At 38.6% G+C, this 21,289-nt stretch overlaps 1 protein-coding gene across 1 annotated transcript in view; it reads left to right on the forward strand.

Annotated features, from left to right (window-relative positions):
• Positions 1–21,289, forward strand: part of MSRA (methionine sulfoxide reductase A) — a 297,534-nt gene that overhangs the window by 129,170 nt on the left and 147,075 nt on the right. Inside the window, exon 3 of the mRNA XM_075144833.1 lies at positions 14,129–14,248. Coding sequence (XP_075000934.1) covers positions 14,129–14,248 — 120 coding nt within the window. The remainder of the gene's footprint in view (positions 1–14,128; positions 14,249–21,289) is intronic.

The following is a 21,289-nucleotide window of genomic DNA, read 5'->3' on the forward strand; positions in this document are numbered from 1 at the left end:
TTTCTTATTCTTCCCCGAGTGCCTGCTGCTGTCGGCTGTGAGATGGATCCCTTTTATGCCATGTACTGTATGTCATAGGTCACATATATCATGTGTGTATATCACCTATCATATCACATCGGCTGCTTTTCTATTATTAATTAATTAAAGCTGTGGGGAATCACATAGCTAGAACCTGTGTGCTGATTTGAAAATACAGGAGTCATTGTTGAAAATGGTGTTGAAAACCATGCAAATGCAAGCCACAGTTGTCATTAGCTCCTTGTTGAGAAAGATTTGTAGTGAGAAATAATAAATTATAGACGCATGTGAATCTTTTTCTGCTGGACAATGAAGCTGGGCAAGTTTTGCAAATTTGATATGCATTCTAGTAATCTAGCACCTACCCTGCTTTGAAGTTGTATGTCAAAAAAAACCCCAAAACCCCAAAGGAGGCAAAATGATGGATTGCACAGTGAATGCTGTAAAATAAGCAACAGCTCTTTCTGGATGCATGTCTAGCTTGGCGTGGGTATGAAAGATGTCTATGCCTCTGTGCCTGGGAAGCAGGTGGGCTGAAGGCATAGCGTGGAGGGACCTCTTACTGCTTCCACCCCGGGGCAGCACAGCTCTCTCTCTCTGACTGCGGTACATGTTATCCAAGCCTGGTTGAATAGCTACAGTTATTCAAAATACATTTGTACAAGGATCTCTGACCAGGGTTTGTATAAGCTAATTTATTATCCACTTCAGTGCTCGCTCTGTTGCATCTCAGGCTTGTCTGCCGCGTATCACTTATGACTATTGCATTATACCGAAATGTAGGAGTCATAAGTGATACATATTGCATTGCTTTTTTTAAAAAAATTAATAATTGCTGATTCAAAATCTGTGAAGAAAGAGGAAAATTCTGCTGCAAATAAATGTGTCTTTGCTTGTTCAAAGAGTTGCTGTACAACGGCCACATCCAACTTCATGATAAAGATGGGAATTTCCACCTTAGATGGCTGCTGTGCAGCTGTCATGGTGCTTCTTTAATGACTGACGGTGTGTATGTCTATAGCATATTATGAGGCTCTCCCAAAAGCCAGCTTCAAGGTTAGAGGGGCTATTTATTTAAGCAAGAGCATGCTAATGCAGCCCTTAAAACAGCCAGAGGCTGTATGCCTCGTGATGCCCTCTAATATTCTGCCAACCACAGCCAGAGAGCGCAGGACGTTTAGAGGATGTCTAAGAAAACCACGGGGTTAGAGAGTGAGCAGGTCATGGACTTCGCTGTGGTACTGGCAATTCCTTTGCCAAGCCATCAGTGCAGTGCAGACACTCTGCCTCAGCATTTAATATAGTTACTTTATTTTCAATAGTGATATACCATGTTTTTTTGGGAATGAGTGCACGTCAAGTACTGCATAAATGGTAAATGACTAACCACATATCTATTTGGCCTCTGTCTGTTCCTCTGGATATAAATTAGTTTTTCTATAACAATCTTCTCTGGTATTTTCTTGAGTAATTGTCTTTTTTGGGGGGTGGATAGGAAAGAGTTATTCTCTTTTGCAAGTGAGAACGTACCATAATTTTATTGGCTACTAACAGATGAGAAAATAACTCTTGGAAATTCTATGTTTCCATTAAGGACAGCTGTGGTTCAAAATAGATTAATTTTAATGATCTTCTAGGTACACTTAGGAGGCATTTATTAGTTTGGGCTTTTATTGGAAAAGGGTTAAGGGTATGTTTCTGCAGAGCTGGGGAAAGGAGGACTAAAGGGCTGCTTGTTGAATTAGCTTGTTATTTGAATGTAATTATTTTTTGCTCCTGAGCAATTACAGATTGTAAGTTTAAAAAATTGTCAGGGTGCCTACAGCTTTCTATTGTTGTTTAAAATCTAAGGTTATAAATAAAATAAGTAATATGAGATTAGTTTTTCTGAATGTGTCTATGGCAGTTAATTTAACTTAGCAATAGTATCAAAAAAGGAAAGAAAAGGCAAGATTTCTACTCCTTGCGGTAAACAAACTTTGTAAACAAGTTATTATTTTCTGCAGCATAGCCCTAAAAGTGAATCTTATTTTGCTGGTAACAAAATGTTTGTGGTGCTCTGCTTTTGTAAGAGTGGAATAGATTTTGTTTTGCTTCTGTATATTTCAAGCTCCCTAATGTTGCCGAGAGATTAGAGAGACTTTCACAAGACAAGGCTAAGGCTTTGCTATTATTGCAGAGATGAATTTATATAAAAGATACTGTTTCAAGAGAATCAAATGGATTATGCAGCCCTGATGACATCTCTTATTTTATGTGTACATCAAGTTCTGCTTGAGTAGCAGAGCACTAAAGTGTGTCAAATGACCGAGGATGATCTAAAATGAATCTCTGCAAAGTGTTGGAATGCTTAGAGCAAAGGAAGATCACAAAATGATTTGAAAGCCTCAAATCAATGACTGAACTAAAGATGTGATGCTTTGCAATGAAGCAAATAATCAGGTTGATGATAGGACCATGTAGCTCTACCTCAATCTCTTTCACATATTATTGTACCAGAGGTTCTTTTTATCCCTAACAGGCTTTTGAAAGGTAATATATTAAGAAACTACTCCCTTTTTCAAAGGAGATAGAAAAGTGGCTAGACTGAATGTATCTGTGCACAAGCTGGCATAATTTATTCTGTATTGACTGTATCCTTCGACATTCTGCTGTGTTAATTCAGATTAAGATTTGGTTCCATTTTTGGACACGTCAGAGGTGTGCAAAGAGCTTCTGATGCTTTTATTCATATTCATCGCATTTGCATTGATCCAATAGTTTATTTTGTAAGAGAAATTAGAAAGAGTAAATAGTTAAAGGAGTCAGAATTTTGACCATAAACCCTGACATTTTTTCTGTGTCCTTGGGACACTTCAGTCATCATCTTTGTGGCCAAGAAACATCAGGTTCCTTCAATAGTTCTTAAGACTCCTCTTTAATTGATTAGACATGAAAGACATGCAATTTTAATCCAAGTATTTTGCACTTAAGGACTGATTGTTCTTACTTTGTGAATAGCACTTCTTTTCTACAGGTTCTCGTTTCCATTGGGATAGAGTTAATTTTCTTCCTATTAACTGGTATAGTGCTGTGTTTTGGATTTAGGATGAGAATAGTATTGATAACACACTGATGTTTCAGTTGTCGCTAAGCAGTGCTTATAGTCAAGGACTTTTCAGCTTCCCATGCTCTGCCAGTGAGGAGGTGCACAAGAAGCTGGGAGGGAGCACAGCCAGGACAGCTGACCCAAACTGGCCAAAGGGATATTCCATACCATATGACATCATGCTCAGTATATAAACTGGACGGGGCTGGGGGGCAGCGATCGCTGCTCAGGGGCTGGCTGGGCATCGGTCGGCAGGTGGTGAGCAATTGCATCGTGCCTCACTTGCTTGGTGTATTCTATTATTATTATTATTAATTATTATTATTACTATTTTACTTTATTTTATTTCAATTATTAAACTGTCTTTATCTCAACCCACACGTTTTCTCACTTTTACCCTCCCGATTCTCTCCCCCATCCCACCAGAGGGAGGGAAGTGAGCGAGTGGCTGTGTGGTGTTTAGTTGCTGGCTGGGGTTAAACCACGACAAGGTCATACCAATTTTTGATGCAATATTGCTTTGTATGTGATGTGATTCAGTTGTTCATGGAAAATGATGCCAAATTGTTTCCAGCCAGGAGCATTCACTCAGTTCCATTCCCAAATCCCCCAAAATGAAACAAAACGTATTTATTGGTTTCTAATTCCTGAGTTGTACAATTTGTGACAGTTCTCTTTCATGTTTATGGAATGTACCGATATGAATGGCCCTGTCAATAGAAAACTAAACTTTTGGGGACATTGCTCTTTTGTTCTGCATTCGTACCCAGAACCCAGCACAATGGAATTCAAATCTATGATGAAGGGCTTTTATGTGCTGTGGTTTTGAAAATAGCAATAACACTAATGATGGAAACAAGCCTCAGAGAGAAAATCTTTTACAGTCTGCATTCAGACTTGAATTCCTGAAGCTTCCTTCTCATCTCGTTTTTCCCAGTACTACACCTGTCTAAATATAATGGAGTCGATTACTTATACAATGCCAAGTAAACAGAATTAGTTCAATTTCATGAATGAAACTTGATAAAAGAACAAAATAAATTTTTGTAAGATGGAAATCTTCAGGAGTAAGACATTGAACTATTTTGGGGACGAATTCTCTATTTATTGTTAAACATTTTTGATTTCTCTTGTCCCATGCTTAATCTTGACTAGTTCTATCCTCAATCTAACAAATATCAAGATCACCAGTTGGTATATCTGGCTCAATATGTTAAAGCAATCACAATGTTCCAATATATTTTCTCTATTTTTGGAAGCAGTTCTTTATTTTGTCTCATTTTCCTCATTACTATATTGCAGCTGTATTCCACTGACAGAAGACAAATAAGGTGAAAGTTGCTACACTTTATCTAGACAAAGTTTTACTGAAGAATACAAACCAACCAAAATATGGGAAGGAAAAAGTTAGAAAATACATAATTTTATCAAGTGGTGTTTCAGTCACCAAATAGTCATGGCATGGAAAAGAGATATTTTAAACAAAGACCTGTTAGTTGGGACCCTTTGGTATTTTTCCAGAAGGAATTCTTTGCTTTGCTTTGGACCACTCATACCTCAGTTGTAGAGTACTTAAAGCAATAATTGGTAAATTATGGTCATGTGAGGCTTAATTATTGTGTGCAAAATGCTTTGATGTTTTTGGATAAAAGGAGTTAAATACATGTGAATTACTATTTAAGTATTTGCTTTCTAGAGGAAGCAGAAAACACGGTTCCCCAGATCCAAACATCTGCAGCCAGGCTTCCTCCTACAGCATGTTCCCACACTGGTGTCCTTTCGGGAGCTGGGAAGTAAAGCCCGTGAATTGTATGTATATGTTTGGGCCTAATGAACCCCGCACATCTTCCAACTCCTTTTAACCTTTCTCTCCTAATTAAGAAAATGCTGAGTGTGATTAATGCAGAACAAATAGATGCAGAACAGTGATTAGGAATAAAGCCTGTACCCCAAGACTACGGAAAAAGGCGGAGCCGCAGAAGTGGTTGGCTTTCTTCACTCTCGCAAGACCTACTTTTCTTCCTATTCACTTTTAGGAATGATTCACAGTGTTAGTGCTGATTATTTAGACCCGAGATGAACTTCTGAACGGTTCAGGTGCAGCTCACAGGTGGAGGTTACGTTGCACAGTTGTCCTCCCAACTCTGCCAGGTGGAGGTGTGTGTCCTGGGGAGCAGGGACATTCTGGTGCCTCTCTCAAAGGTCAGAAAATTTGGCCTCTGCTGCTTTTACATATTCTCTTTCCAATGTGTGACGACAACCTTCCAGAGCAGCAGAAATGATTTTCTGAGTGGGCCGTATCTTCCAGTTTCTTGGAATTAGAGGCAAGAAGTTTTCCAACAGAGGATTTTGATGATGGAATTTTCTCATTATGTGGACTCGCCCAAGAACAGTTCTGTTGACCTTCAGGATAAAATTGGTTTAAATATTCCTGCTTATTGGATGGGGAAGGAATACTGAGGCAGTGATAAGGACATCTTTGAAAGTATTTTAATACACTGACTTGTGTATATTCCTGCTCTCTGCTGGTTAAGATCAAAATTGCATTTAAATAGGAATATCTGAAACCTCTTGTGCTGTGTAACTGTGTAACTGTGAAGTTTAGAGCAACTGTGGTTTGTGCCTTCTTAACATTCTTGATATTGGCTTCAGATTTATTTAAATCCTGTTGATTTTATATTATTTAAAACTTGTAACATGCATTTATGATGGATTGGATAAACACATTTTAAGAATAATTTTCTATCTACCTGTCTCTCTTTTGCTTTTCCCAGTTTGAGTGCTGTTGTCTTATAGGGTTTTTCAAAAGTCATGCTTATACTTATGACATGTTATGCATATTTTTTGTGCTGAAAACATGGCAGTTTTTCTCTTGACAGTAAAATATTCCTTTTCTATTATGATAGTCTGCTTTTCCTCTTACAATAATTCTAATCTGTTGTGCAGATTTTATACAAACATACATACATACACAAACATGTGCCCACACACACTTCGAATGTCAGCAGCTACCATACAGGCATAAATGAATTGCCTGGGCATTTGTTAATTTGAATGAACATGAGGCTTCTGCTTCTCCTATGGAAAAAGAAGCAAACCCAACAGTTTCTCTGGGAATTCATGCAGTGTGAACAGAACACATCTTGGCAAAATGGTGAGCCAAGAAATTCCTCTTTAGTTGCTCTGTTAGGCAAACTGCATTTTAAATTTCTTGCCGAGGGCTTTGTTTGACTTGCCCCAGGCAAGCTGTTCAACATATTTATCAACCCTGTTGTAGCATTAGAGCCAACGCTCATCTAGGAAGATCATCCGCTTAATGCCATCTGTCATCAGGAGTTTTATTTCTTTCAGCTGAGCTTGTTCTCCATTTCAGGTTTTTTATATATTCCTCCCAACCATTTCTTAGTGGATTGTTTTCCAGTGATCTCAAATATTCTGTGATTGCTCAAATATTCTGTGGTTGCTGCATATTAAAGCCCTAAAGACATCAATAATACAATTTTATTTTAAATCCTGATTGATAACATTAGTCCTATATGCATCCAGATGGCTCACCAAAGCGCCTTACATATTACAGTGTTATGTAAAAGATGATATTGCATTTCAGTCTGAATCTGGAATTCTTTCCAGATTCTCAACAAGAATTTGAAAAAATTCAGAACAAAGACTCTGGGCTACTTGGTGCCTGTGAGGACATGGCTTTGATAATTTTAGATTTTCAGGCCCTTATTAACTGTTGTGTAAGTTCACAGGCAGTATGAAAGTGTTCAACAAAGCTGTATTCACTCACTTTACATGTGCTTGTGAGATCCAGTTCTACTGTTGGATTTGTGTCCACAATCACAGTGAAGCCAGAGGGACTGGCATATTTCCCTGTAGAGAACAAAATTTAACTTTCGGGAAGTCTGGTGCTATTGAGTTACATAAAGTCAAGAAAAATTATTGTAACCAGGTGTACAACCACTGTGTATAGACTAGATACAGGCTGGATGTTCTCCTGGGTTGCCAGGACGTCCCGATCTCCTTGCTGTCCAAACTGGGAGTCTGCTGGGTCACATCACAGCTTCCTTGTTGCCTGCTTGCCCTTCTCCTCTTTGGGGCAGGGAACACGATGGTACCTACCAAGGTCTCATCCTGACCTTTCATGGTGAAGGCAACGAAGTAGCCTTCGAAGTACTAAAAATTAATGGTCCCCACCGTTTTGGAGCACACAGCATAAATAAATATCTCTTTGGCTCAGTACTTAGAAATATCAGTACTTGGACTGACTTCAATCAATCAGCTGTACCAACTGCTCTACACAATTTTTTTAAAGAGAAAAACGCCAATCACACTCAGTATTTGGCGGAAATGTATGAAATGAGAATTATTGTATAGGTATATAACTTGCTGATGTTCAATTTATTCCTTCCAGTTGGGGAAAAAAATCATTTCAGTTCAAAGCAGCTGAGCATTTCCTTCTCCAGATTTTATAGAGGTAACTAAATCAATCGTATTCAAAATTTGGGCCAAGTCCTATACTGGCCAAGAGAAGTGGGGATACTGGCAGCTGTGTCTTCAGCTCCCGGAGAGATGCTGGCTAGAGTGACATGCATTGAGGTAGGCCGGTGGGATGTACTGTTGGCTGTCCTTTACTGCTTCAATGTATAGGAGCAGCCTGTGCCCCCAGCTACTTTTGGCTGGGTACTGTAGCGTTTGAGCAGCTGGCAGAATCATTGCTTCCAGGGTTTCAGAACATAAGCTGGCACAAGAGCTGGTCTCCTCTGTCTAGGGTGCTCCCGAGCTTTGGATAGATCCTGTCCCGCTACTTATCTGATCTGGGGTTAGGGAAGAGGTTTCCAGGGCACATTGCTCTTTGTTCTCTCAGCATACCAGCACGTTTTATTTTTCTGAGTATATCTTTAAAACTGACATTTTCCTCTTCTTAGTGGAATCATACATTGTAAAATCCTGTTAACAGAAGGAGGAGCAGGATCCATATCCTTTGCAGTTCATCTTCTGCAGTGAAGCATTGCTATCAACCTGGCATTGAAACAGCTTCTTAATCTGCTGCATGGAAAAGTGCCTTGAAGTGTGGGTGTAGGGATTGCAGGCAGTGGGCCAGAAAAGACTTGGCATGCCAATGAAATAATGCATTCATTCTTCAGAGTATGACAAAAAAGAGTCTTCTGGATGTCCTGTTGGGCTGCTGGGAGGGCAGGGGAGAGAGAATGCTTGTAAATAAAGCTGGCAGGAGCGAAAGGTCGTTGGGTAGTCAGGCAGAAGTCAGGTTGTGTATGCACCTGATGCCCAGCGGAGAAGGATATACCACAAAGGTAAAGGACAAAGGAATTAAAAAAAATGCTCCACAAATGAAAATACTGTATTCGTGTACAGGTTTTAGAGAAAATATGAAAATCAGCCATATATAAAAATGATACACCTGCTGTGAGTTTCTCTAAATGGAAAGCTGAGAGTCCCTGAAGCATCAGCCTCCTTTAGCAACTATTGAGCTCAGGACTTAATAGACTTTAATTAGTAAAGAATAGGTGCATCTTGTGAGGTTTTAGTTTGGATCAAGAATGTCCTTCTGATGCAAATTTACTGCCTGTGCTGATTTACCTCATGGAATCATAAATAGGAATTTACATCAGGGAACCTGCAATACTCAGGGAAACTGAGTATTATTCAAAGATGTGATGGGAACAGACGGAGAATGAGATCAGAACGAAGGCGAGTAAATTTACCTTTGCAAGATCATGCGGTTTCTTGTATGAGTGGAGAATGCGTCTTGAACGTTGCATAATTTTCAAATAAGTTTTCCAATCTGTTTTTTGGTTCTGTGTGATGGCCATTGCATGCAGTACATGAAATAAAGAATCTAACAATATTACAAGCTACAAACATTATGAGGATAAATAACTTTGTAATTAGTAATTTTGCTTAGGATTCATCTAGCTTATGCTGCAGCATAGGCTTCAACAACTCAGCTTGTCATGCTAGACTCTTTTTAAAGATGTCTTGGATATCCTAAGGCATCTCAAATGACCCTGGATATCTCCGTTTAGGCAAATAAATTAATCCCTGAATGTATGAGCTCCTGTTGCAGTCAATGGAGACCTAGTCAATACGGTTAACGTAATCTGTAAAGCTATTCATCTCTCTAGAAAGTAAACACCTGGGGTTCAATTCTGCTCTGTGAATATTTCAAAATTATTACAGATTATCTTTAACAATGGGATGCTTACCTCTCTTACCAGAGTAACACTTTGCTTTCATTATTTTAGAAAAATACTTCGGCTTATGCTAACTATTTCTTACAAATATGCAAATGATCTGGGTTGCCTATGGAAACACATATTCCTTGGCTGAGCGTTGGACTGTGTACAAAAAGAGTTGTTCAGAAGGTATAGATGTGTATGGTTATATAAAAAGAATAGTTTGAGGAAATGAATGCAGGTGCTAGAAAGGAATAGGGGTACTAGCATTTATTCCCAAATTGTATGATTAATATTATTTCTAGGGATGAATGAACCTTTGAAGATTGCCATTTGAATCTGTTTGTTTTTGAAGTTCAAAAGCAAAAAAACTTTAAATGCCTTTTGAAATTCCAATCAAGAGTCAGTCAAAACCCATCACTAAAAGAATAGTTTTTGTTTTACAAATTAACAGTTAAAAAGTGACAAATATCTTCCATGCTTAAACACTATTCTGCAATAGCCATTATGTTGAAATAATGCTTTTTCTGGGAACATGAGTATGTTCCCCAGGGTTTCCTTTTTTTTTCTTTCTCTTAGGAATGCCTCTGGAAGCTCTCTACTAATGCTAAAGCTGCACTCACTTCACCAGTACTGGGCATTATGCAAATTATTTCATGAGTAGTTTAAAATCACATTCATGTTTTCTAGTTTCAAATTACAATATGGGTGGCTTATTTTGCTTTTATGTTTCTTTTCCTACTGTTTTTTACTGTTTTTTTCCTCTGAGTTTTATTTGATTATTTGATTTAATTATTTTAATTATTTATTACAGTTTTCTTACTAGAGCAGTAATAATTAGGGAAAATAAACTTTTTTGTACTACGAGAGCATGTGAAGTCTTGAACTGACATTATTTCCCTATTTTAGTAATCATTGTTCATGTTAAACATGGCTTAAGGCAGCCAGTGCTCTGAAGAACAGGCATTCCATGAGCTGATGCGTCTTAACTCCAGAATATTATGTGGGTTTTATTGTTAATATTTCTCTCCTTGTGACAGTTTCTCCATAGAACGTGGCACCACTTTAGCAGAATAACAAACATCAACCGCTGAATGTATTAATACTGTGGAAAGCAATTTAGTATTGTATTGTTGTAAATTATGTCCCTTTACCAGCAGGTTGTTTTATTATGACAAAGCCTTCAATTTTATCTGTTCTCGTGGATGTGAGGATTTATTGTTTGTGCAAGGTGCCAGCGTACTTGAGAAATGATGAGAATAGTTCACCAAGAGAATAAAATGTCTGTCTCTCAGAGGAAGGAGGCCAGAATGAATTCAGACATAAACTGGTTACAGAGAAGAAAAAGTGAAAGAAACCATGATGAGGATGTAGGTCACTCCGTCAATCAACAGGTCAGAGAGGGCTATCAATGAGAGAATCCTAAATAATAGCTATTGATCAAGGAGAGTCTGGAGCCACTACCCTGACGATCAGTAATTTCAGACAGTGCAGTTAGGGATTTATTGAGCATTAAAATTCTTGAAATAAATAGGAAAAGAATGAGCATTTCTACTTTGTATTTGAAGTTGGGCCTATATTTGAACTCAAACCTGAATTTGGGTTGTGTCCTTAATTTTGGGTTACACATTTGCACTCAGGTGTGGGCCTAACAATATGTTGTGGGAAAAATTTTGGGTCTGTACTATTCCTTGGCATAGATGAAATAGCTCATTCACCACCCCTCAGCATGCTTGTCCAACCAACGTTAGTTTGATAAATTGGCTACAGAGTCCTTTCTGCAAGGGTCTCGGCGTCACCTGCTGCCAAACCAGCTGGGATTTTAGGCAGCTGGAGCTCAAACTTCCCTTGTAATATTAAGGATGCACAGCACTCAAGTATTAATGTTGGGCTGAAGTTTATTTTCTATGCTTTACGTACAGATACAGACTTAGGATCTAACAAACAACCCACAAAATAAATTAAAGGCACCATTGAAAGCAGTGTAATATAGTCTGCCCACTTCTATGTAAGTTCTGATGCCCTCTTCTGCTCTCCGCCTAAATCCAACCACCAGAAAACTACTGAAAGGTGCCTGTTTTTTCAGGACAACATGTTTGGGTGAACACTGTCATGGGAAGTAGAGAAGAACCTAATGAATTCTGAGACCACCAAGTTTAAACAGTCCTAAAAAATAAGCAGAATAGCTGGGCAGTGTGTGTAGTTGAATATCTAAATTTAAGAGAGATGAGATTTAAGTGGATCCTGCTTCCTTCCTCTTTTGGGGTTGTATATCGAAATATAAAATTTTCTTTTGTTGACACAGTAAATTATGATTATCAGAAGGAACAAAGTCTATTAGAGCAGACTGGATGGCCATGGAAAAGCTGTGTTCCAAACTTTTCACTATCTTGCAATGGAATGGAAATACCTTTTTTTGGAACCTCTGATAGACTTGATACACAATAGGCCTTTCACGTAATTAAACAATTGTCCCAGTCATGATTTTTAAAAATTATGTTTTCTCTTTTGTGTTGACTTTAGCAAAATCAGATGCACTTTTCAAATAGATTCTTCATCAGAGTCTAATTCTGTAATGCCTCCAAAATGTCCTCATGGATAAAGCAGTATGAAGACGTAGTCAACATCTCTGATGTTGGGCGTGAGGAGTAGAGAACTGCAGACAGGAATGATGAAGCTCAAGGGTTTTATTTTAGCAGAAATTTGCCCTCCTACCCCAAGCTGTGTATGCTTGTGTTTGCTTCTGAACTTTGTCACCATATGCCTACCCAGTGTAAAAGAGTCAAGAATTTTGCATACCCTCCGTGTTAAAGTATCGTTAATGAGTATTGCCTACATGTTTCGCATCACTCAAATGTACTGTGACAGGAATTTTGGCAAGGATGCATGTAGTATTTTTACAAGGAACTTGCAGACGTACCTGTGTTCACAGTTTTACATATACGTTTGCAGAAACACAGATAAAAATACACTTCTAAGCAATTATTTGGTTAAAAACTCAAAGGCTGTGTCTAAACTATTTGTTCAAAGGCTGTCTTCACAATGGACCAAGAAGCACTTCCCAGGCTCCCTCTCATCTGTGACCTGACTGTTGGGATGAAACATGGACATGCTCTGCTCCCCTTATACGTCTCTGACTTCTGTGGGAAGGAAACCTGAGCGTCAGGGGTTGCTGATGTTCTCTAGTTACGCTCTTGATTTGGACAATGACAGGACCACTGCGGCCGCTTGTGCTGTGCAACATAGGCAGAGCGACGTGTAAAAACTGTCTCACCCTATATCAATTGCCGAGACCTAGGGGCGTAATTACTGGAAAACTTCCCAGACTTAACTGAGATAAAATAGTGACATCAGGTACAGAAATGCACTCTAGTTTAAATCACCATTAGGTGATATGTGAGTGCTTGAAAAATTTCTCTCAAATGAGAATTCTAGATTGTTCTTTCTGCAAAACTGGGAGGGAATTTCAAGAGAGGTCCTACAGCAGCCTAATTTAGCTGAGGAACCCAAGTCTAATAGCCATAGCTATCTCCGTAGTCAAGGGAGAATGACTGTAATTTGATCAGCAATTTATATCTTCTGTGGGCTGAATTGTCCTCAGGAGATGCCTGACTCTTTCTCTGGTCTCCCGGAGCAGGCTAGGCTCCTAATTTATGCGGCTTGCCTGAGCACCTGAATTAGAAGGAGAAATCTGGGTCATTACTTCTGTATTTTTGGTGCATTGCAACTGCAGAGACAGGAGTTGGTCAAAATAAGTTACTTTAATTTGAAGCTGATCTCTAAAGTTTCAAAGAAAGAATATGCCTTTGTGAGCCATCGCAGTTGTTAGAAAGGACTGCTTTGTTCTTCTAGTTGTACTTTGAAGGAACATCTCTGTAAATTTTAACCCGTCATATCTGCAGTGTTATCAATAGAAAACCCTTCATGGATCATTGATTTCTAAGTGTATTTAATATTTAACTTATTTTTTACTGCCTTCTATTTCAAATGTTTTAGTAAGGGAATAACAAAAAGAAGTGTGTTATCACTGAAATAGAACATACTTTGCCCATAATCAGGGATAGGCTAAACAACACTAGAGTGTACATCACACGTTTCAGCTTTAGAATCGTCCACATCGTAGCTAACATCTCTTAATTATTTAAGCCGTCAGAGAATTGTGAATGTTATTCTTGTTTGTTCCTTCCCTCTGGGTTTCATACAATGTGCTTGATTCCTATTACCGGGAGAGTTTTGCTAATTTACACCTGTTGACAGTCTGCTGTCCTTTGATAATTGGCCATGTGGGTGAATGACTACCAAAATTTTGTCTGAACATCAAATATCTGCATGCATAAATTGTTAAAGCAAAGCATTTTTCCTCCTGTATAGCATATAATTTAATCCATTATTACTGCCACCTTTAAAGACTGCATATGCCTGAAAGCAGAAAATTAAATAACTGTTTGCCATTAATACAAATTATTGTGTTTTGACAGCTTGCTAATCAACTAAAGTAAAAATGGTGCTGTACAAATAGCGCAATTGCCTTTTAAGTAACTTTTTTTTATGTGCATGAGAATTCTCCTTGTTTGGGCCTTTGAACATTTATAGGATTTATCCTCTGTGATATGTTAATATTCAGAAGCATAAATAATAAAAAATAAATTTTTAAGCAGAATGGATTTCTCACTATAGTTACTCTATGCAGGATCTTGGAAAACATTTAACCATCATGTGCTGGCTATAGATGTTATTTCCACTATATGAATTAATGTGCAAATGAGTGACTTAATGTTGAGCAGATTTTGACATAGCGATATGTACTTTATGCAATATTCAGGTATGGGCTGTTTCTGGGGAGCCGAGAGGAACTTTTGGAGACAGAAGGGAGTCTACTCCACTCAAGTGGGTTACGCAGGAGGGTATACTCCAAATCCTACCTACAAAGAGGTCTGTTCAGGTAAGTCTTTCTCTTTGGTTTATAAGGATTGTGAGTAGAATCCTGTCAGATTAGGAGTGACAATGAGGAGTAAAATGAGTGATGCAGTGATTAAAGAGATTGGGTATTTAGTCAACCCTGGTATTGGCCTTGCATCCTAAACTGTAATGAAATCTATGGTATGCCCATCCCATTGTTACCTCCTAATAATTAACAAGTCAATGTATGTACAAATATTCTGAGGAAAAAGAAAAAATAGTTTCTTCAGGAAATGAATTCTGTTTCAAATTATGCAAATGTATTCCTTAGAAAAAGCATGAGTTTTGATTTTATTTTTGTCTGTATCTGAGTATGAACAAAAATCAGAAAGCACACATTCTTTCTTTTTCTTTCCATATAACCAAGAGGTTGTATGGAGAAGTCTCTAAATTTCTCATTTATTATTAATTTGTCAAATTTTTATACAGTTCGATGCCCAGCACCCTATCATTTCCACGCCAAACCCTTGCACTGTTATACTAATCCTTCTACAGTACTAATAACCCAATACAGTTTCTTTCTGTGATCTAAAACATAGAACCACTGGCAGCCAACTGACTAATGTTGCTGTTAAAGCAAATTCTTGCTTTCCTATACTCGCTAGTGGAGAACAGCTTGGAGGTTTTCTTTTGGTTTATTTTCTTGTTAACACTTTTTATGCCAAATACTGAAGTTGATATACTGTTCTCACCGACAATCTGTCACATAGGCTTGATAGAAAGAGTGTAAAAAGTTCAGTGGCACAAACAAATAATGGACACTTTAGCAACAGTGGAGAAGTGCTGCAAGGCACCCAAAAAAGCAGAAACTTTCTGGAAATAGTAAAAAATGTGAAAAGAGATGTTTTAAGATGGTATTTTACAGACAATACTGAACTAACAAGAAATTGCCTTTTAAATGCCAAAGAAAACATATAGATTGGGGAGAATTTCCAGTGGTAACTCATAGCAGTATGCATGCTCCTGAGTGCAAATGTTTAGTATATAGAAATTTAAAAATATCTAGAATAAAAAAAAAAGATACCATGCTGTCGTGGTTTAACCTGGCAGGCAGCCAAATACCACACAGCCGCTCACTCACTCCCCCCACACCCCAGCGGGACGGGGAGAGAATTGGAAGGGTGAGAGTGAGAAAAACTCATGGGTTGAGATAAAGACAGTTTAATAGAACAGAAAAGGGAAAATAATGGTAATAAATAATGATAGAATATACAAAATGAGCGATGCACAATACAATTGCTTACCACCCGCGCTGACCGATAACCAAGTAGCGATCGGCACTTCCCGGATCACGCCTACCGTTCATATACTGAGCATGACGTCACATGGTATGGAATACCCCATTAGCCAGCTGGGCTGGCTGTCCTGATTATGTTCCCTCCCATCTTGTGTACCTAGCTCAGTCAGTAGGCACGGGAGCTGTCCTTGGACTAGGAGGGCACTTAGCAACAACTGAAAACATCAGTGTGTTATCAACATTCTCCTCGTACTAAATCCAAAACACAGCACTAGGAAGAAATTTAACCCTATCCCTGCCGAAACTGGGACACATGCCTTTAGCATTAACTGATGCATAGATACCCAGAACTCCTGCAAAACGTAGCGATAAGAACTTTCGTCTATGGAAGGATCAGTGATGTCTGTCATATTTATCCAAATGGTCCATTACTTCCTAATACTTCTGCACTCTTGTATTTTATACTTTCATCATTTGCCTGCACTATCTGTAATTTTTATAAGCATATATGGTCCAAGACCTATCTTGTATTTATTGTCCACTCTTTTTAATGGCCTGGGTATTAAATAATTAGCTTGTTTATATAGAATAGGGATGTGCAGCACAACTTCTCTTTCCCAATGCACTCATGGGTCCAGTATACCGAGGATAGTTATGATGGACTGTTGAGTGTTTCTCCAAAGATACTCAGTGCTGGCTGTTGGCCAAGGGAAGATGTGAACACAGGACAAGGTGGTGTAGCCAGGGAAGCAGAAAAAAGGTACCATCTCTTTTAATTCTGTGCCGTATAGGCTGGTTTTATATTTCAGAATAGCTCCATAGTGTTGTGAGCATTTGATTGAGATACTTTGAAAGCTTTTTGTAGCTACTTTATGTGTTGTATTTTATCAATAGTGAACAAAAATAAAAATGGTAATTAAATAATAAGAATCCTGGAATAAAAAAATGGGAAAAATCTTTGAAGTCTATTTTCTGATAGTTTTTTAAGTTAGATTTGTAGTACAAAAACACAGCTGAGGTTATTTTGCTAGTGCTTGTTTTTATACACAGTTGCATTATGGATGTTTATATGCCTCCAGATGCTGGACATTGGAGGATTTTTTGCTCAGAGATATCTAGAAGCGTAAGCACATATTTCATAGCCTTGTCTGTGTGAACATAAATGGGATGTGTATGTGCTATACATTTCTGTTCCTAGTTGTGCAGCTGAGCTGATTTGGAGAATTTACTGATTTCTGCATGCTATTTTTTTCCTACTTAGCTTCCTCTAGCCCTATTTTACTCTAATTTTATTCTGATTTTTTTTTTGGCAGGCTTTTTTTCATCTTTGAACGTACTTTTTGGAAGTCTCTTTAAAGAGAGGTCTCACAAGCTCCCCTAAGATATTGCCATCTGGCTGCTTCTAGTTGCCATAGTTTGCATTGGGAAGAACAGTTCTTATGAAATAGTAGACTTCAGTTATGCACCGTGAGATTGCCACTTTCTTATGCGTCTGTTTTGGCAAGATCATATCTATGGTAAACACTTAACAGTCATGTCCTCTAAATTCAGCTCTAGAAAGGACATCAGGGCCATCTAAACAGTATCCACTTGGCAAGTCTTTGAGCTTTGCTTTCAGCCCATGCAGTCCTGAGAATCTCTGCAGGAAAGTTATTTTAGTCCAACACCTTTCTGGCACTCTACTCTAAAGAAAAAAAGCAACAATTCTTTGGATGAAACATTTAGCACTTCTTGTAAAAACACATTGTCAGCTAGATCTCAGGCAAAATGGTGTGGATTTACTCTTTTCCTCATGCTAAGGTCACTCAAAACGTATCAACCAATGGTGGGTTTTTTGATTCAGTTGCCTAAATGTAGGATTTCATGCCATTTGAAATGTCTGAGAATATCCCACGTGCCACGCTGTAGCTACATATGACAGTTTTTCATGGATGCCCCAGCTGCCCTTGGACATCTCAAAAGTAACTGGATGCCTATATGTGAACACCTAATTCAAATCCAAGGTATCTATATGTACATTCATTATCCATACTTCTATCTGGAGATAAGGACATGGGCCATGCACTGTTGATTTGTGTGCATATGCGCTGCTACACAATGTGGAGGCAGGGGAGTGTGTGCCTGCTGAGGCATAAGATTTTCCAATCTCTTATTCTTGGATGTTCTTGAATGCATGTGCAGTTTTGATCATGTATCTGTCTGATCCACGCATGTTATATGCAATCATAAAATCATAGAATGGTTTAGGTTGGAAGGGACCTTTAAATATCATCTAGTTCCAAACCCCCTTGCTGCAGGCAAGGACATCTTTCACTAAATTTACTCAAAGCCCATTCCAATGATGGGACATCCACAACTTCTCTGGGCAATCTATTCCAGTGTCTTACCACCCTCATTGTAAAAAATTTCTTCCTTATACCTAATCTAAATCTACCCTCTTTCAGTTTAAAATGGTTACTCCTTGTCCTGTCACTACAGACCTTGGTAAAAAGCCTTTCTTCATCTTTCTAATAAGCCCCTTTATATATTGAAAGGCCTGAATAAGGTCTCCCTGGAGCCTTCTCTTCTCCAGGCTGAATAACCCTGACTCTCTCAGCTGTTCTTTGTAGGAGAGGCGTTCCAGCCCTCTGACCATTTTCGTGGTCTCCTCTGGACCTGCTCTAGCAGGTCCATGTCTTTCTTGTACTGGGGACCCCAGAGCTGGATGCCATACTCCAGGAGGGGTCTCACAAGAGTGAAGTAGAGGGGGGGAATCACCTCCCTCAACCTGCTGGCCATGCTTCTTTTTATGCAGCCCTGGATACAATTTGCTATCTATCTGGACTGCCAGCATACATTGCTCGTTCGTATCTAATTTTTCATCTACCAATATCTCCAAGTCCTTCTCCACAGGGCTGCTCTCAATCCATTCATCACTCAGTCTGTACTGATAGTGGTGATTACCCTGACCCAGGTGCAGGACCTTGCACTTGGCCTTGGTGAACTTCATGAGGTTCACATTGGCCCACTTCTCAAGCCTGTCAAGGTCGCTCTGGATGGCATCCCTTCCCTCAAGTACACCAACTGCAGACTCAGCTTGTGTTATCCACAAACTTGCCGAGGGTGCACTCAATCCCACTGTCTAGGTCATTAATAAAGATATTGAACAGTACCGGTCCTGATACAGACCCCTGAGAGACACCACTTGTTACTGATCTCCCTGTGGTCCTTGAGCTGTTGACTGCAACTCTTTGGAATGCAGCCATCCAACCAATTCCTTATCCATGAATAGTCCATCCAGCAAACCAGCATCTCTCCAATTTAGAGAAAAGGATGTTGTGTGGGACCATGTCAAAGGCCTTACAGAAGTCAAGATAGGTGACATCAGTTGCTCTTCCGTTATCCACCAACACAGTCACTCCATCGTAGAAGGCCACCATCATAAAAGGCTTTACTGAAGTCAAGATGACATTAGTTGCTCTTCCCTTATCCATCCCCGCAGTCACTCCATGGTAGAAGGCCACCAGATTACTCAGGCCACTAATCACTCAGGCTTTCTACTTGGAAAGCTGATCTTTCTTACACTGCAAGAAATAAAGTTCCTGCTTGCTGATGTACCAGCAGCCAAAAGGGACAGGAATATGTTCCATGTACACTGGATCACAGAGCCCACAAAGGTTTTTGTCTTCTTGTGTATTTAGAATGTTCCATAATGATCTTAAATAATGTCTTGTTTGGAGACCCCTGAGGACAACACTGCCTTAAATATAATTGATCTTAAAGTCTACAGTAACATGTCACTAACATTTGTATTTAAATACCTGTAAATTGAGGAATTACTGAGATGGAGGCTTGGAGCATATTGATTGCAATTTGATATTCTGCTTCACTCTTTATACTAAGTCTGTTAGTCTTAGAATCATAGAATTATTAAGGTTGGAAAAGACCTCTAAGATCATCGAGTTCAACCGTCAACCTAACAGCGACCTTGAGTAAGTATCATCTCCTATAGAAAACAAGAAAATGCTTAGGGTTTCTTTCTTCGTGCTTTGAGTATATTTTCTAGAAAGGAAGTGTTGTGTTGCTTCAAGTGAATACAGGTCTGTTTTCCACTTCAGTGGTGTTCCAGTCTTCTGCCATGATCTTCATTTGATGGACTTCACTAGGAAGCAAAAGTGATCTACAGACCTACTATTAAGCTATGTGGGGGGGACACCATTTCTCTTAAAGCAGCCAGGTGATGGCTGTACTGTTACAACACTGTGTGGCTACCCCATGAAAACTTAAGCCTCTAAGGGCAAACCTCCAACCTCAAAAGCCTTGAAGAGCAGCATGATTCACCTCTCCGTTGGGGAGGGAGGAAAGTCATGATTCTGCCTGAAAGGGTCAGATTAGCGTTATCCTGTTCAGATGTGGGAGAGGTCATTTGAAGATTCCCCTATCAGTTGATGTGGTATTGCCTTGCTAAATTGATGTTTAAGAGACGATTGAGTTACTTTGAAGCTTATGAATACAGTGCAGGAAAATTATTTTTACATTTTGTGGTGAGAACCATAAAGATGAAAATCTGAAAAGGCATTCTGGAGTGCGTGAAGGATTTTGAGCTATTTTCGGTGCATTAGCCTAATACATAAATACACCATTTTTGGCCAGCATTAGACAACCCAGGATGTTCATTCAGTATGAAACATCTTTTCATATTTTGCTTACAGATGTTCAGAACAATTCTGTTTATCTGTATATTCATAAGCTTTTTGAAATCTGCATAGCTCAAGTGGCACTGAAATCAGAAGGGAAAAACTCTGCTGTTGTTATTCATAAACTGGTTATGTACAATTACCATACAAAATATGCAGCTAACGATGATTTTCTTAAAAACAGGGCAGTTTATAGGCTTATGGTTCAAGCTGTTAACATCTAAGCAGGTAATTTTATTTTGGTGTTTTTTTTTTTTTTGTTTATCTTCCGTGACTATAATGTAAGAAAAATAGATGAATATGCCTGTTTATTATCCAATATTAGTTAGAAGGCTTAGTGAACATAGCACTATATTTAGTTAGTTAAACCAATTTATAATCTAGTCAATTCTCAGTACCTTTCTGAAGCATATTCTTTTGTACACAAGTCATATTTCTTAATAATTAACAATGCGATATAAAAGTGTGCCACATGAACTTAGTTTCTGGGTTGAGTTACGTAAAATACTTGACTGTGAAGTTGTTTCACATTTCCTATGCAGCAAACCCACGTTTTTCTGAGTGATAGTATTGCCTCTTGCATACCAATTAGTCTTTCGACTGATTCTTATATGTAGGAGTTCCAGTTCTCCTTAAATGTCTAGGCTTCCAAAGGTCATCCGGAAGACTTCTAAATAGCTAATGGAAGAGAGTGGAGAAAGGCAAAATTAATTTCTTGCTCTGTTACCTCCTATCCCTTTGGTCAGTTGGTGATTTATAAAGTTAATTCCATCTCTACTTCATCTTAGTTATACTTGAAAGAGAGGGCAAGACAATCAGTAAAGTCCACAACAGGTTGATGATTAGCATGTTTTTGCTTTAAGAGTGGAAATGCCTGCAGAGGGTTTGACTCCATGACGTGGGGCTTATTTGACATACTTATGCATAAACAGCATGATCATTAAAGCCAACAACAGAAAATCTGACTAGCATTTTTCATGAGTTATTAATAACAATATAGAGAAAATAATGGGAAAATATTTCTTCTCAGATTTCCCTTTCTCTACAAAATACAGATGAATGTCCTGTGACAAACTATTAGTATGTTGAGACAGTGCCTTATATTACTTGA

Source organism: Calonectris borealis, chromosome 3 (genome assembly GCF_964195595.1).
Source record: "Calonectris borealis chromosome 3, bCalBor7.hap1.2, whole genome shotgun sequence".
In the NCBI taxonomy this organism is placed as follows: Eukaryota; Metazoa; Chordata; class Aves; order Procellariiformes; family Procellariidae; genus Calonectris; species Calonectris borealis.